This window comes from Ascaphus truei, chromosome 1, assembly GCF_040206685.1.
Source record: "Ascaphus truei isolate aAscTru1 chromosome 1, aAscTru1.hap1, whole genome shotgun sequence".
NCBI lineage: Eukaryota > Metazoa > Chordata > Amphibia > Anura > Ascaphidae > Ascaphus > Ascaphus truei.
In genome coordinates this window covers 111155639-111174506 of record NC_134483.1, presented here as the reverse complement: position 1 = coordinate 111174506, position 18868 = coordinate 111155639, and the positions used below count along the sequence as shown (strand labels likewise).

The window sequence follows — 18868 nt, the reverse complement described above, 5'->3', positions numbered from 1 at the left end:
CAATATACCGTCACAACACGAGTAATTATCACATAAAAGTGATTTATTGGGTCCAAAATGCACACACATGCCCTAAAATAAAGGTAAACAGAGGGTGCATACTGTCCCAGAAAAGATTTTTTTTTTAAATGGAAAACAAGACAGGCACTCCTATACTCCGAAAAAGTGGATACATTTTACTCTTTTGAGTATAGGAGTGCCTGACATACATACACTTCCACTGCAGCTAACGATTCTGGAAATAAATATATATCATTTTCCAGAATCCCTATCGTATGTGTGTGTGTGTGTGTGTGTGTGTGTGTGTATGTGTGTGTGTGTATGTATATATATATACACACACAAACGGATGGTGGTTGGCTGGGTCTTCGTGGTGCTGTGGGGGATGCAGAGCTGCAGGGGATGCGGCACGCTCAACCCCCCCTCCTCCCCATTACCGGACTGGAGCTGCCCCCCTCCCTCTCTCCTCTCCACAGTGGGGCTGCGGGTACACAGAGCCCAGATCTCGGGGTGAGGGGGGTGTTTGATCGTGCCGCGAGCGCAATTGTGTGCCCGCTATGATGGTGAGGGGGTACCCAGGCCAATAATAAATGGTATTGTGCCCGGCTGGGAGCCCCTGAGCCATATTGGGGAGTTTGAAGTGTCAGCTCTGCAACCCAGTTATGGCATGTGCACTGTATTTCAATAAAGATGTATGTGTGTTTTACTGTTCCAGGAGTGCTAACCAGCGGAGATTCATAGGGCATGAATTTCAGGGATGATTTTACGGTAAAGTGTTGTCAGGGTGTGTTCTGGTAGAAGGGGGCCAGTTTTGCTGGTTACCCCAAAACATGTACTCAGGAATTCTACCAGATTCCTGTGGACATGAAGACACAGACCACCGGACAAAATCCTCCCCAGGAAGCAGTTTGCAGCTCATTGCCAGATCTCCCTGCTTCAGCACAGAACAGAACAGTAAGACAGGGCAGGGCGAAATCACAATCCAGGGGTATATGCCCAAACCCCAGAACTCAGTATAGGGGTTCAGTGTCTTTCCCATCAGGTATAAGGTGGTGAGAGGACAAATGTTTTTAAACTCAGCGCTTGAGAAATAAAAGCGGCTGTGTGCTAACTTTGGTTAGAAAGCTCCTAGCGAGCTGAAACTTGCTGTGCGCGTAGTTCAGTGAGAAACATGAAAAACACCTATAGAGTAATTTTTATGTTTGTATAAAAATTGATGAATTAAAGTCCCCCTCAAATAGTGTATCAATCATGTAAGGCACATTTGGGATTTAATTCAGACCACCGGGGACCGGGAAATACTCATTTATTGTAGCCCCCACTTAGTATGCATCTAGTGACTCACTAAATGAGCTGAGGAGGTACAGCTCTGGATTTCTAAGACATCCCGCTGGCTTGATGACATGATGTCTGTAAAAGCCCGGAGTTGAAAGGGCTCAGTGTCCCCAAGGTGTTAGTTGGGGAGGGGATCCTCAAGTACCCCCATCCTAGTATAAAGTCCGGGCAGTTTGGCAAATGGTGGCCAGCCCAGACTCTTAGCAGAATGAGAAGCCCCCTCTGTCAGGTTTCCAAAGTATTGGCAACTCCAGGATAGGTGGGAAAACGTATTCCCACGGAGGGATAGGCTGCACCGGTTAGAGATAGGGATTTAAACTCTATAAGAAGTGCAGCCCATCGGGAATCAGATTCATCCAAGATTCATGCAAGAACCCTCTAAGATTTCATAAGGGTTAAAGATTCCAAGAGCCATTAGAGCGGAGGCAGAACAACAGAAGCAGCTCCATCGGAGTACACAGCAGTTGCAGGTAGCGCTGCTAGCCGTGAACCGTTTCAAGCTATTTTGCGAGCAACTCCCGCTCCTGGGAAATTGCTCCAAGACTGTTTTTCAAGATTTCGTTTTAGGAACAATTTATTGCGTTTGGACCCGTCTCAGTATGTGTATTTTCAGTGTAATTGTGTAACATTGTGTGTATGTCCATTTGTGAAATAGGTACACACAGGTACACATAAAGTGAACCAACTAGGTGCTCAAGAAGTATACAGGCATACCCCGCATTAACGAACGCAATGGGACCGGAGCATGTATGTAAAGTGAAAATGTACTTAAAGTGAAGCACTCCCTTTTTCCCACTTATCGATGCATGTACTGCACTGCAATTGTCATATACGTGCATAACTGATGTAAATAATGCATGTGTAACAGGCTCTATAGCCTCCCCGCTTGCGCACAGCTTCGGTACAGGTAGGGAGCCGGTATTGCTGTTCAGGACGTGCTGACAGGCGCATGCGCGAGCTGCTGTTTGCCTATTGAGCGAAATGTACTTACTCGCGAGTATACTTAAAGTCAGTGTCCTTAAAGCGGGGTATTCCTGTACATCAGTTGCTGAAAATGGCCAAATTCAATAAGTAAGTTGTAGGTCTTAGGCAAAGCTCACCAGGTGATTACAGTCTCTCTCAACAAATTGGCTCCCCTGGAGCACTATAATGATTATATGGAGGGACTCACCCAGATGGAGCCATCGATGCCGTGCCTGTGAAAGTCTTCTTGTTGTGTAGCACCGCCAACCCTCGAACGACTCATCCGTCGTGATGGGTGGTCTATGACTGGCGGTGAGGTGGTGTGCGGCCAACCCAGCAACCCGGCGTGCGACCGGAAATGGTAAGTATAAACAGGAACACCTCGTAGAGGGGAAGGACGCGATGCACCGCCGTGCAAACAGAACGAAGGCTGGTCACGTGACTCAAAAAAACTTTACTGTAACGAGTGTAGAGCTAACAGATCCTTTGACGCGTTTTAGCCGATTGGCCACAAAGGCCAGCCGATTGGCCACACTCGTTGCAATAAAGTTTTTTTGAGTCACGTGACCAGCCTTCGTCCTGTTTGCGCGGTGGTGCATCGCGTCCTTCCCCTCTACGAGGTGTTCCTGTTTATACTTACCATTTGTGAAATAAATTACAATTTGTTTTATTTTCTTGCTTTGCTCAATCCTATGATCCCGGGTATCAATGTATTAAAAGTGCTGGTCTCCCGTGACACACGCTCCTAGCATGGCCATGGCCTTTGACACCATAAGGGCTTGTCCAGGCCAAGAGCGAGCACATGCACGCTCTCACTCAGCGCGATCAAACACATTACGACAATGTGTTTGACCAGAGTGTGCAACCATGAGCGCTCAGCGCTCAGCTGCCTGGCGAGACAAATGCATTTGAATTTGTCGCACTTGCCCTGGTCACGTGCGCGGTTCAGCCAATGAGGGCGAACCGCTAATGTGACATCCCGGGCATGCCCCCCCTGCGCGCGCAACTACGCAGGACACAAATCACCCCTGCACTCATATGTATAATTTATTGGTCAGTAGTGCCCTGTTCTGAGGGAATTATTACCTCGAGGGTACCTGGCCAGGTAGGTTTGAAGGACAGCAGCTGCGGCGGAGGGAAAGAAGGACAGCATCCTGCAGTGAAGGTCAACAGCTGCGGTGGAGGGAGAGAAGACGGCATCCTGCAGTGAAGGTATATTATATATACAACCACAAGTCCCAGCACTCACTGACTTATAGAAAAATATAGTGCCATGGATTATGCCACTAGAGAAAATATTTAATATATGCACAGGATAATGCAAGGAGCAATGCGGCACAAAAGCAAATGGATATACATACACAACAATTGTGATTGGGGTGAATACACTAGGGAAAGGGAGTAAGACAATACACAGACAAAAAAACTGAGGACAAAACACAGCAGGGGTAGGGTAATCAGGGGGGCAACGTTTCGGGGGGACACCCCTTTCTCAAGCCCGTTCCCTCAGGTCTTGGATGACCATAAGGTACTTCCCTTTTACCCTAGTGCCCCAAAGACCAGAGCAGAACTCAGAGATCTAAAGAATATCAGTGCAAAGCTTAAATCAAGCAGAGTCAGTCCTGGGTGCATCAGAGAAAGTATGAATAACGGAAATCAGACCATCAGGTAAAACGACCATGAATCACTCTTAAGTTTTCTCTCTGCCTCCAACTGAGGAACTACGCCTGTTTTTCCTGTGTGAGGGGATCTGGACACATGCGCACCTGCACCCATGAGCTGGGGACAGTTCTGAACCACCCAGTCTCTACTGCGCATGCCCGGGATCTGTATGAGAGTGCGGCTTACTGTCTAACTGCTGGGAAGGACTGCAGTTGAGGAGCTTTACTGTGCTATGCGCCGGAGAGTGTCACGCGCCGATGATGTCATCATACGATGACCTTTAAATATCCAGGTACCCTGCATCCCAGGTAGCAGCACACCGTTGGAGGCAGAGAGAAAACTTAATCCGTGGTACTATATTTTTCTATGTCAGTGAGTGCTGGGACTTGTGGTTATAACTATTGTTTAGGAGGGTTTTGGGTCCTCCTAGTTCCGTGGGCACCCTGCAGGTTCATTACTTTACTGTCTGGTGAGTGCTGTCTACTCTATATATTTTGGTTTATATTATATATACCTTCCTGCGAAGCACTTTATACACTGTGGACTCTCCATTCATTTATATTCACACAGATACACTCTTACACCCTACTAGTTTCTTCTAGTGATGAAATCACTTGATGTGAAGAAACTAGAAGGGTGAATTGCTAGTGAGAGCAAGCAAACACCATACCTCTACATTTGGGACTCAAAGTCATTGATGCCGACAGCTTACTCGTCACGGTTCCGGTTTTGGTTTACCCGGTCTGACACCCATTGCATATGCGGATTGTTTCCGGAGGACACTAGGAGAAGTGACACAATACCTGAGTTCCTGCTGGACGGTGGCTCAGAGGGGTTTTGATCGTGTCCTGATCGTGTGCAGTGGAGAGGCGTGTGAGCAGAGCAGCAGAGTTCCTGTGTTTGGTGCATGAGTATTACTCATAAAATGCTCTTTTATTAATGTTGTTTGTGAGTTTTAAATTGTTGGACTCTTTTTTGTATATTAAATGATATTATTTTACATATTGCACTAGGATCGGGCGCTCTATTTTTGTTTATATATATATATATATATATATATACAGGTAAACCCCGTTATAACGCGGTCCTCGGGGTCCACCCCGAGACCACCGCGTTAGTAACGGGGTCGCGCAAAAACAAAATGTCCGCCGCAAAAAAATTAGTTAGAACAGTGTTTCCCAAAGGCCTGAGTTCCTTTCCCCCCCCGGGCCAAAACCGCCACCCCCCGGCAGCATCGGCGCATCATCACCCTCCCCCCCGCAGCACCCTTCACCCCGTGGGGCAGGAGATGGGAGCAGGGATGTCCCTCGGGTTCCCGCTTCCCCCTGTCACCGCGTGACAGCCCACGGGGCAGGAGATGGGAGCGGGGATGTCCCTCTGGTCCCCGCTTCCCCCTGTCACCGCGTGACAGCCCGCGGGGCAGGAGATGGTAGCGGGGATGTCCCTCCGGTTCCCGCTTCCCCCTGTCACCGCGTGACAGCCCGCGGGGCAGGAGATGGGAGCGGGGATGTCCCTCGGGTTCCCGCTTACCTCTGATCCACCCCACCTGCCCGATGCTCCCGCTGCCTGCATGGAGGTGGTAGCGGGGGGTTTCTTCTCCCCACCGCTGTCCCCGGCGCTCCCGCTGCCTACACGGGAGGAGGGGGGGGGAGCGGGTGGTGGTGCTGGTCGTGGCCTTTCCTCTGTTCCGACCCCCCCGTCTGTGTAGAGTGAGAGAGTGTGTGTGTGTGTGTGTGTGTGTATGTATATATGGGAGAGAAACTGTGTGTGTGTGTATATGGGTGTGTGTGTGTGTGTGTATGTGGCTGTGTATATGGGTGTGTGTGTGTGTGTGTATATGGGTGTGTGTGTGAATATGGGGGTGTGTGTGTATATGGGTGTGTGTGTGTGTGTGTGTGTATATGGGTGTGTATGTGTATATGTGTGTGTGTGTGTGTGTATATATATATATGTGTGTGTGTGTGTGTGTGTGTGTGTGTATATATGGATGTGTGTGTGTGTGTGTGTGTGTGTGTGTGTGTATGGGTGTGTGTGTATATGGGTGTGTGTGTGTGTGTATATGGGTGTGTGTGTATGTGTATGTGTATATGTGTGTGTGTATATATGGGTGTGTGTATGTGTGTGTGTGTGTGTGTGTGTGTGTGTGTGTGTGTGTGTGTGTGTGTGTGTGTGTGTGTGTGTGTGTGTGTGTATGTATATGGATGTGTGTGTGTATATGGATGTGTGTGTGTATATGGATGTGTGTGTGTGTGTGAGTGAGAGTGTGTGCAGTGAGCAGTATGTGCAGTGAGCAGTGTGTGCAGTGAGCAGTGTGTGCAGGGAGTGTGTGCAGTGTGCTGTGTGCAGTGTGTGCAGTGAGAGTGTGTGCAGTGAGAGTGTGCAGTGAGCAGTGTGTGCAGTGAGCAGTGTGTGCAGGGACTGTGTGCAGTGTGTGCAGTGAGAGTGTGCAGTGAGAGTGTGTGCAGTGTGCACTGTGTGCAGTGTGCACTGTGTGCAGTGAGCAGTGTGAGCAGTGTGTGCAGTGAGCAGTGTGTGCAGTGTGCAAAAAAAAAAACATTTTTAAAATATAATTTTTTTTTTTTAATTTTTTTTTTAAACGGGAGCCACGTGAAAACTGCGTTATAATAGATTCACGTTATAACGGGTCGCACTATAACGGGGTTTACCTGTATATATATATATATATATATATATATACACACACACACATACATCGCTTCTTTTTCAACTCCCCCCAACTCGTTTTTAACCCCCACAGGTCTGTAGGTCTGTTTTGCCCCCCCCCCCAGCCCAGTTTTTTTTAACCCACACAGTTCTGTTTTTGCCCCTTCCCAGGTTTTTAAACACAGAAACACACACACACACACACACAAACGCTCACAGAAACACACACAGACACAACTTACTACAGGGAGATGAGAAGCGATGCTGCTGCTGATACTCATTGGCTGCTTCTCCTCCTGCTGCACCATGTGATCGGGAGGAGTGAGCACACATCAGTGGAACGCATATGCGTACCACTGAATTAATAAAACAGAGGATTAGATCGCCCCCTGGTAGAATTTCGCAGATCTTCGCCGATCGATTGGCAGCTTTGCTATTCACATGGTATGTTTTAATTGCATTGATGCAAATATTGAAGTTGGAAAAAAAAAATCGGCAGCTTGAACTGCTGCTTTAAACAGGGTAAAACTAGATGACTGATTTATTAATAAAAATCAGACGTATACGTATTTTAAATCCTTTTTGCAAATTTGAATATTTTATATTCTTTGCATTTTCAACAAGGACTCTAAATGAGAACGATCTTGGTTGCTCCAGCACAATGAGAAGGTCATTTAATTTAGAAGTTGTTTGTTCAGTGAGTACATTCAGCGTCAGTATAGCTTGAGCGTTACAGTAAATGTCGTCTATGCATGCTCCTCAGATACCATGGAGTTAGGTAAGGTATATTACAGAAATGCCTCAAATAAGTTATTCCAACCCGCCTGACCCCTTTGTCTAAAGGGAAATTAATTGTGGACCTTTGGTTAGCTAATGCATTAAAGCTGCAGTTCAGGCTGCCATTTAAAAAATATATATATAAATGTAACCATGCTGTAAAATGGCTACAGTCATCTCTCCTGCTGACAGTAAGGCCTGGTAAGTTATGGGCATGCCAGCAGTAATTATGGAGGTTTGCCCTCACACCCTGGTGAGGTGCCCTATGTATGGATGGGAGTGGTCACATGCTCTGAATCCATGATTAGTGATGTCAGAGTTGTGCCAGCCCCCAGAGGATACATAAGGCACAGCACTGCTCAAAAAGTTAGTTCTTCAGTGTGTGTTCAGAGATCATCAGTGGAGTTAGTAGTAGCTATGAGACAAGGAGCAAGTCTGAGTGCAGGCTTGGGAGGAGACAGATTATAAGACTGTGACCAGGGACCTGGCACAGGGACTATCTCCCTAAGGGGAGATAGGGAATCCACCAATTTGGGGAAAGGACACCTTTCAAAGGGAAGTGCGGTGAACATGAGAGGCTAAGTACACCCACTGTGAGGGGCAGCTGGCCCGCCACAAGTCAATAAAGATGATCCTGTTAAACCATACCCTCGTGTGTAAGTGTGGAGTGATTACACAGAGAGGTGCACCACAGAGGAGTTCCTCACCAGGACCATCCACAAGCAGACGCTGGGATCCTGATGAGGTGGAGGCGCTGCACTGGATCTAGGTAGGACTCAAGTACACTACCTCAGCTGCCTGTCTGGGTTGGCAATCCAAACACAACATCATGCGGGAGACTCAGGAGTCCTGTTGCCAACGGGTGCACCACCAGACACTACACTGTAATGGGGACTGGTTAGACCACAGGGGCCAATGTGAGATTGGGTGGGTCAGGCTAGGCCAGAAAATCCGTTACATATATATATATATATATATATATATATATATATATTCCGATTCAATATGTGCATCAATACAATACACACACTGACAAGGGATTAGCTATTTTACAAATCGATCTGTAATCGATCGCTTGCTCGGGTTATTTAATTCAGTTTTTGCACAGCCTTGTGGGCAATGTAGTCCAGCAATATCATGTGACTTGGCAGTTACTAGATACAATTGGTGCATTGCTAGAGAGAAGGTGGGGCTCAAGAGCCAGAGCCTATCAGAAGGGAAAGGGGATGTCACTTTGGAAATGCTTCCTAGATTACAAACATTAAAAAGGTCTTTAAATTGTTTTTTTTTTTTAATTTAAAAAACACACATGTAGGATATTGCTTGATCTGCTGCTTTAAGTATAACTTTTATTGGACCCAAGAAGTTGTGTTTAAATTACTTTACAACTCAAAATCTCTGTTCAAAAAAACATTTGCTATGTGCTTCAGTATACAGAAATTAACTTTCCCTATAAAGGCTTGTAAAGGCCATTTATTTTAGGGTTAGTGCTATCCAGTCAGCTGGAAAAAATGTATTGCTTGTAAATACGCTCTGCTGTCTTTATGCTGTAGAGATTTTTTACAATGGAATATTTTTGTCAATATTTGTTCACATCTTACTCATGGCATGTCAAATTAAATAGCAACTAAAGAGTCATAGCTGCAGAGAGAACAGATAAAGTGCTGTATGAGGAATGGAACCTGGACTCCTGCTGACTGTTCTCCTACTGCACCATGATCAGAGACACAGAATCAGACTCTTTATATAGAAGCTGTAAAATCTGTAAAATCGTTGTGTCATTTTATGATATATGATTCTGGACCATTTACTGTAAATAAAACAACTCTGAAATTGTAGCACAAGCCATAACAAATAATTAAATTAAATAATAGGGGTGGGGGGAGGGGAGGCAGGCTTACCTGGTTGTTCCAGTTTAGGAGGTTTAACCTTAAGGCATTGATTATTTTTTGTCTTCTTCTTCCCCTTTCCCGTTGCCTTTTGATTCAAAGTTTGAATCATAAAGTATTCCAACTACAAATGAAGATACCACATGAAGTTGCTAAATAAATATGGCACCTTTAATAACTATGAATATACTGCTCATTCATGATGAGGATAATAAAAACAACATTGTTTCCAAGCAAAGAGTTCAGATAACAACATAACATTCACTCCGTAAATTGTTCTTAGAATAACAAGTTACTTGAACCACCTTTCAATATTTTCTAAAAAAAAAAAGTGGCTTCTGTCTCATTGTAACTCTCTAAGAGCCCATTAGTAGTCCCCGATACAACAGCCTGGATTCATTATTTATATATTTAGTGTCTGTAATTTTGCTTTTTAGAGCTAGGCTGCACAAGAAAGCTATTAAACATTTAGAAACAATTACTAAAAAGGGCAAAGGACAGTGTTGCATAGCTTTCACTTTAATGCAACACCATTATACATTGGTAATGATATATAGTGCATTAATTTAACAATAAACTCACTCCAATTTAGCACCCCCCCCCCCCAAACAAAATGAAGGACCAAATCCACATAGGTCCATTATTCACTTAATGTGACATTAAGCTAGGTTAACGCTTTCAGTGCTAACATGAATCTTCAAAGCTCAACTAATAGATGCCAAGGGTTGTTTTCAGCCAGAAAAGGCATTGTGTTTACTGCAGTATAAAGGCCTCAAGTCCCAAGTTATTTATATACCTTCCCAAATAGACATTTATACACCATGTGGAGAGACACTTGTAGAAAAAGGAGCACACCTGAGATTTATGCTACCATATATCAGTTGCCCCACTGATTTAATCTATTTTTTTCCCCTGCATATCACTCATCTATCCACCTCATATATTAACTTCGGATGCAAAAATGGAGGAGATGCGGGATACAGGGGATTCTGGCACCTGCGCAGTGACAGATGAGACTGACAACAAGTTCAAAATTGCAAGGCTAAACGCAAGGACAGTCAATAGAGAGGGATGATCTAGCACACAATCAATGAAGCACTATGATGTCACCTGCCGGTGCCCACGGACCAAGGGGGGTCGTCCTGCCTGGTCCCCAAGTGGTATCAAGGTAAAGAGAATAGTCCAGGCACACGGTCTTATCACAAAGTAGAAACTTTAATCCAGCATAAATCCCACGTTTCGACTGCGCACAGGCAGCCTTTGTCAAGGTGAGAGCTGAGGACAGCACATCTCTGAGAACAGTGACGTCAGGCAAGATGAAAGACCGGGGGATTTCCGGATCGGCAGCAGACCAACCGTGATCATTGATGGAGGCCGTGATGACGTCACTTACGTCGGAGCGTGATCTTGCGCACTCGTGCAGTTGGTGTGATGCGGAAGTAGGGGATAAGTGGAGAATGATCAACGTGGGACAGCTGGTGATAATTTTTACGTTTTCACATTCTTTTGGGACTATAAATACAGGACATTATTTGGCTAAGGGTATGCCAGTCACTTGAAAAAGGCCACTCTGATGGTCGAAACGTTGTGTTACAAATAAATGAAAACTTTTGATTATAAATCCGTAGTGCTCTGAATAACCTTTCTATTTACTGATTCTGGATTACTTTGACAGGTATTCCCTGAGCCAGGAGCACCGGTAACCGTATAAAAATTTTTTAGCGTGCAGCATACAACCCTTAATTGTCACAATAAAGACATGTAAGGGTAAAGGTTTGTGTGCAGTATGCAGCGGTGCGCAAACTGGGGGGCACGAGGGGGGCGCGGGGTTTACAGAAGCCTTGTGCGCTTCCCGAAGGCACTTAAATTAAGTGCCGGGAGAGCAGCAGGGCCTCTGTAAACCGAACTTACCTTGGCTCCGGCGGCTTCTCACACGCGCCGCCATGGCAACGCGCCGTCATTCATGTGACGTCACATTGCTATGGCAACATGACGACTGAGCCGACGCCGGAGCAGGGGTGAGGGGGGGTGTTGAGGTGAGGGGGGGGTGTTGAGGTGAGGGGACCGCCGGCAGAGGGGCGCAGGGAAAAAAGTTTGCGCCCCCCTGCAGTATGGCAACCGAAAGGTTACATTTCTTACTAAATGACATTTTTATTCTGCTACACTGTGAGGGGCCTATTAGGAGATGTTTGCTGGTAAATGTATAAGTTTTCTGTTTAACTGTTTTTTTAGTTTACAACTTTCTGACCCAACTGTATGTACTATGTGCAATTTTCTGTAACAAGCACTGTACACCTTCTGTTATATTGAATCTAAAATGTAATAAGCAATGTCTCTGAGCTCTATTTGAACCTATTAACGTTGAAGGGATTGCCCTCCTTTTCGGACACATTTGGCTAAATTGTTTTTTTGTTCAATCTGTATACCGAGGACCCCTTAGATTTAAACCTGATGGTGGCAGTGTAATTTGGGCTCTGAGTTTAGGTGAGTGGGACAACTGGGCCTGTGTGAGGGAGTATATAGGAGGTTAAAAACTCTCTCACTCCAGCAGACCAGAAAAAAAAGAACACACCCTAGTTTGTAGGTCTGCAAGCTGATTGGAAAGGGGAGGTTTAAAAGACTTCCTGCTGTCTCTCTCTGCTCTCAAATCTGTGAGGAAACAGGTAGCAGAGCGCCTGTCTGGTTGAGAGCCTGAACTCTCATGTACCTGAGATTAAGGACTGTGGTGTTATTTTGCAGACCTGTGCTCAGGGCCGCCAACAGGGGGGGACAAAGGGCACGGGCGTCCCGGGCTCCGTGAGTCAGGGGGGCCCGGCCGCCGGGCCCCTGGCCATTATATTTAAAAAAAAAATTTTAAAAGTTTTTTTTTTTTAAATGGTGGCGATTGCGCATGCGCATAGCCGAGGTCCCGCAGGGTGTCCTGTCTGCTGCCTGTGGGCCCTGCCTCTGGGCCTGGCCTGGCCCGCTCCCCCACCCCCCCCCTCACCTCCTCGATCCCCACGTGGGACGGAGGGCGGGGAAGCGCCAACCCTGCACCCCCCGCGTGCGCCTCCTGCCCCATGCAGCAGCCGCGGGGGATGCTGCAGCCACCCGGCATGTCGCCCCGCGCCCCCCAGCTGACCACCTCCCGTGCGCTCCTCGAGCCCACCTCCCGTGCGCTCCCCGAGCCCACCTCCCGTGCTCTCCCCGAGCCCACCTCCCGTGCGCCCCCTTCCTGTGCATTCTCTGAGCCCATCTCCCGCGCCCTCCCCCCCATGCCCACCTCTTGCGCCCTCCCCCCCCCCGTGCCCACCTTCCGCCCCCGGGCAGCTGCCAAGGGAACATTGGGGGCAGGGGGGGAAGCGGCAAGGAAGCAGGAAGCAGCACCCATCCGGTCAGGGTAAGTCACCCACTCAACCCACCCCACCCAGTCACTGTCACCCACCACCCAGTCACTGTCACCCACCACCCAGTCACTGTCACTCACCACCCAGTCACTGTCACCCACCACCCAGTCACTGTCACTCACCACCCAGTCACTGTCACCCACCACCCAGTCACTGTCACTCACCACCCAGTCACTGTCACCCACCACCCAGTCACTGTCACCCACCACCAAGTCACTGTCTCACCCAGTCACTAACCCACTCACTCACTCTATCACCCACCTACTCACTCACTCTTTCATCCACCCAGTCACTCACTCTCTCACCCACCCAGTCACTCACTCTCTCACCCACCCAGTCACTCACTCTCTCACCCACCTACTCACTCACTCTCTCACCCACCCAGTCACTCACTCTCTCACCCACCCAGTCACTCACTCTCTTATCCACCATGCGCATGTGCAGGATCGGCCATCGCCGCGTACATGCGCTCCTCACGCATGCGCAGAAGTGTTCGGCCCATTCAGCGCATGCACACAGACTCAACAACGGGCATAGCCGTGCACATGCGCACACGTGGTCATGTGCGCGTCGCAAATGCATGCACGGAGATGCCCTTTCGCATCCAGAGCATGCGCAGAGGAACCCACCAGAGCCACACAACCAGATAACACACTGTCACACCACACACACTGTCACACAGTCACACCACACACACAAACACAGTGTCACACCGCACACACAGTGTCACACCCACACACAAACGAGGAATTCACAATTAGTGGAAATAGGTAATACGGGGGGGGGGGGGGCGAGCACACACGTTCTAAGTCAAATTACTTTGCGTTTTGTCAATGAAATTGTATTTTGATTTTTAATTAAAAACATCACCAGCACAAATACAATTTCTGTGACAAAACAGTGACAAAAGACAAAGAAGTTTCACTTAAAATGCGCGTGCTCAGAACACACACATTTTTTTTAAACATCGTTTTTTTCTGTTATTAGTGTACAATGAGGAGGAAAAGAGCTACATTTTGGAATCTATATAAATGTAATTTCTTTTGTTGTGTTCCAAAAAGCAAACACCAAGAGAGTTAGAAATTGCAAAGAGGTCAGCAGAATGTAGATTTGAAAAATGGAGCAATGACAATATGTAGTAAAAACAAAGGAAATCATAGCATACAGTACCCACACTGAAAGGCTACATCTGTTATCTAACCTGAAACATAAAATGAACTACTTCAACCCATTTTTTGTCAGTGAGTTAACATGTAATTAATTACAATTCATCCTGAATCGCAGTTCATTTACTTGTACTGCGAAGTCACCCGAGCAGCTTTTGCATTATTCATATATTGCTTAAGGTTAAGTGGTGTGCATTGCGATTTAAAAAAATGAAGATGAAAAAAAATGCCTTCACTTCAGTAAATAGGCTGAAAGTCGCATTTAATGATTGTCATGCTGGTCTGAGGAAATCAGGAATAATCTTTTCCAATATTGTCTCTGGTAATAGCTGCACAACTATAATGGCAACATGAACAAACACAACATGATTTCCGGTTTCATTGGGTTTGTGTGCACAAGCACATACAGTACGCAGAGATCATAAACAATGATACGTGACAGGTTTTACGTACGTACCACTCCTCCAAAATAATTCCCGACATTGAAGTCATTGAGAATGTGCAGTTCAAGATAAGTAGCTCCTATGTCTTTGGCAAGTTGAATCCCTTCTGAAGTAGTAACACAAATGTCTCCGTCTGAAATGCACAATGGACATGTGCAATGTGGGCCATCTGAAAACACATTTTAATGTACCTTTACTAGTTATTTTTGGCTTCTCAACCATTTATTTTTATGAACCAATATATATTTAGTTATCACACTGGTCCTTGAAAACACAAGTTTAATAAAGAATTGGATCTGAGGTTCTCCTATATGTAGGTAAAAAAAGACTGCACAGTTCAAATGGCCATAATAAATGTTGTCCACTCATTTCTATTTTTAACTTGCATTATCAATATGAATATACGACTTTGACAGAGGGACAATGACAAAGTGATCGAAAAAAATATTAGATACCCAATGTGAGTGCAAATAGAAAAACAAAGCTAGTTAGACAGAAGAGGGTCGGCTTTTTGTTATCTCTGACATGCACCTAATGCAGTGTAGAAAAAAAACATGTAATGATTCTGTGTCAAGGTAAGAACACATTCCAGCTCAACAAATCCAGCCTTGTGCACGGTGAGTGCAATAGCCTTCTCCACTCTTACATTAGTTACGTAAAATAATCATGTACTACTAAATTGAACGAGTAGAAGAAGAAAATGGTGGTGCACAGCCGAAGAGTTACTAAATTGAACGAGCATTATCTTGTACAATTATAGCAAGATTACCACAATTTTATTGTGTATGAACAAATGTTGAATAATTTACAAACCCCCCCTCCCATACAACAATAAATTAATTTCAACCCACTGTCTAAACTTGTATGTCAAGACTATTTTAGAAAATGTTAAATACATTGGATTTTTTAAACTTGCATATCGATGAAAGATATTGTACTTCCTAACTGTACGTTTTAATTAAAGTGACTACTTTGTAATTATTTGAAGATGTGCTCCAAGACAATGCAGTGGCCTGGTGCAGTAATAATACACGCTCGGATAAACAATGTCACGTAGAGCAGGTATTATTGCAGAATCTCCAACCAACATTCTAGGCTCAATTAGTTTATCAGGGGTAAAAATGTGACTACATTTTCTCACCATACAAAGTACTACAAAGATAGTACAAACTTGAGAGTGTGCGAGTCTTCCACTAGTTCCAAAACCTACTTGATGTACGCCAATGTCACATGTTAGGCCTCGTCCATGGTTGCTGCTTGCTGGCGGAGGTGCGCTGAGGCGCGCTCCCGCTCAGCACTAAGCCCCTACAGCCGCAATTAGAGCGGCTTTAGTAGGGGCTCGCCTACGCTTCCGCAAGCGCGTGGAAGTGTAGGTCTTAACAGAATTTTAGATTTCCCAGCTTGCCAGCGCGCAGTGCCGGTCACGTGAGCAGTTCGCCCAATGAGGGCCAACCAGCTCCGTGACGTCACTGGCCCGCCCCTGACACGCCCCCTGACAGCGCGCTGACTAAGGCCAGGGAAAGCACCCGCTTTCCCTGAGCCTCAGCGCGCCTCAGCACGCCAGCAGGTAACATGGCTGAGGCCTTAGACAGTGGTTAAGCGACAGTCACATAATCTGGGTAGCGCCATGGAAAGCAGTCAACACCAGTCCTCAACACCCCCCAACAAGTAAGGTTTAAAGTATATCCCATCTTCAGCAGAGGTGGCTCAATCAGTTGCTACCTGTGTTGAAGCTCGAATAGCCTCAAAACCTGACCTGTTGGAGGGTCTTGAGGACTGGCGTTGAGCATCACTGACATATATCCTATCATTCACAAGCAACAAAATCGCAAAATAGAAGTACTCAAGAAGCATGAGCTATTTGGATAAGAATGTCCCCTGGCACATCTCATGGCAGATAAACGCAACTAGGTTATTGTTGACATTAAAAACTGAAATTCAGATTTAGGGAATGTGAAGCTGCAATTTAACATGGATCACACAAAAAAAATGATCTTCATTTGTTTTTGTTTGTTTTATACATAATTCCTAAAAACAAAATTCAGAGACTTTCACATACCTGGCACACTTTACTTACTCAACCTTTCACAATATTTTCAGGTCAATTTTCTGCCAAGTGGGATGATATTGTCCCAAACAGTAGTAAAGAGCTCAAGCAAAATTAGGAGGATGAGATTACAAAGACTGCAAATGCATACTTGCTAATTTATCCTTCTTATCAATGTATAACCCGAACCACACGTACACACCGGTTGCTCCTAAAGACTGAAACATGTTTTGAAATCATTGTTATTTTGAATTATCATTGACTATGCCTATTTCTTGATGCCTTATTTTTCAATTTTACAACAGCTGCATGTCCCATACTCACCGTTTTGTCTTGTACCAATTGCAGAAACGATTACAGGTACAGGGCAGTTACTGAATGTTTGTTTTATCAACGGAGCAAAATTGTCCTTTATATCCAGGAATGAAGTCTTATCATTGACAGAATATTTTGCCTTATTTTTCAATTTTACAACAGCTGCATGTCCCATACTCACCGTTTTGTCTTGTACCAATTGCAGAAACGATTACAGGTACAGGGCAGTTACTGAATATTTGTTTTATCAACGGAGCAAAATTGTCCTTTATATCCAGGAATGAAGTCTTATCATTGACAGAATATTTTGTTACAATGATGTCAGCTCCTCCAACAATATTTTGAGAACTTTGTAGGTCACTGTTAAATATATCCTGAACAAAAACAGAAAAAGATGTTATAACCTGTTACCATAGCACTTAAAGCTGCAGTTCAGTCTATATCCTGCATGTGTGTTTTTTTTAATAAATCAGTTCTGTAGTAAGAAATAATACTTTTAGCATTTTCTGTTTTTAAAAAAACAACTTTGAAAGACCAATTTTCTTGTATTCTATTTTAACAAGCATTTGCTAAGGCACTGCCCCTTCATGGCCTGTCACAAACCCAGGCACACCCCTTTGTCAGCACTGCCCTCCCTCTCTCTAAACGTGCACTAGCATCTGGTCACATGATCTTCCTCATACAGTAGTACATTCAAGGAAGCTGGAGAAAAGGGATCAGCCATGCATAGCAGCTCGGATAGGCGATTTCAAACTTATTACAGTGTTTATTCCATTCATTGCACGTGTATATAATGTAAAATTGTAATAATTCCATTTATAGCAAACGTGTATATGTGAATATTATTTAGATGTATATGTATGTTACTGAAATGTGGAGTGAGTGTGTAGGTAAATACACACAATACACTTCCACTGCATATATATATATATATATATATATATATATATATATATATATATATATATATATATATATATATATATTATATATATTATATATTATATATGTATGTATATGTGAAGTTATGTGAGTAAAAAAGTGACAAAAACCCTCCATAGCAAGGCAAATAGCAAATGGAAATATTACTGTATGCTCATTTGTATGTATATATATATTTATATACACACACACTTCAAATACGGATAGTGATTCACGTAAATGATATATATATTCACTTTCTGGGAGTATAAGAGTGACTGTCCTGTTGTTCCTTTTTTGTATCCATCACCCCTCCCCCTCTCTCTGTTTGTCCCCCATTCACATCAATCCAGTTCCCCCCCTCCCTCCTTTACAGCTTCATGCAGTGTGTGTGCGTCAGTCATTGTGTGTGCATCAGTCAGTCAGTGTGTGTGCGCGTCAGTGAGTCTGACGCAGAAACACAAACACACACACAGACTGACTGACGCACACACACACACAGTCAGTGTGTGCGTGTGTGTGTGCCTCAGTCAGTCAGTGTGTGCGTGCGGCAGTCAGTCAGTCATTCAGTCAGTGTGTGGGTGTGGGGGTGTGCGCGCCAGTCAGGGTGTGTGTGCGTGCGTCAGTCAGGGTGTGTGCGTGCGTCAGTCAGGGTGTGTGCGTGCGTCAGTCAGGGTGTGTGCGTGCGTCAGTCAGGGTGTGTGCGTGCGTCAGTCAGGGTGTGTGCGTGCGTCAGTCAAAGGGCAGGCGTGGGGGGGGGGGGGGTGAAGGGCAGGGGTAGGGGGGGTGAAGGGCAGGGGTAGGGGTGGGTGAAGGGTAGGGGTGGGTGAAGGTCAGGGTTAGGGGGAGTGAAGAGCAGGGGTAGTAGGGGGGGTGAAGGGCAGGGGTAGAGGGGGGTGAAGGGCAGGGGTGGTGAAGGGCAGGGGTAGGGGGGGTGAAGGGCAGGGGTAGGGTGGGGTGAAAGTGAGGCACAAATTGTTGGCAGGAGTAAAATGTCCCTACACACACACACACACACACACACACACACAACGGGAGTGAGAGGTGGTGGAGAGTGGGACTGGCGCAGATCCGAGGCTGCTTGGCCCCCCAGCGGCTGGGGAGTTGGCGGCCGGGGGGGTAAGGGAGCGGGCGGGGGGGGGTAAGGGAGCAGGCGGGGGGGTAAGGGAGCGGGCGGGGGGGGGGAGCGGCGAGGGGGTAAGGGAGCTTTGGCGGCTGGGGTAGGAGGGCCGCGCTTACCCCCTTTGTGAGTGTTTGTATGATATAGATATATATGCACACGCACGCATATACATGCGCA

The 18868-nt window shown here is 45.8% G+C and overlaps 1 protein-coding gene across 1 annotated transcript in view; it reads right to left on the bottom strand.

Moving 5' to 3' along the window:
* RHOBTB3 (Rho related BTB domain containing 3) overlaps nt 1–18868 on the bottom strand; it is a 124939-nt gene that overhangs the window by 30693 nt on the left and 75378 nt on the right. Inside the window, exons 3-5 of the mRNA XM_075584271.1 lie at nt 16829–17021; nt 14300–14454; nt 9303–9414 (exon numbers count right to left, since the gene is read on the bottom strand). Of these exons, the coding sequence (XP_075440386.1) occupies nt 9303–9414; nt 14300–14454; nt 16829–17021 (460 nt within the window). The remainder of the gene's footprint in view (nt 1–9302; nt 9415–14299; nt 14455–16828; nt 17022–18868) is intronic.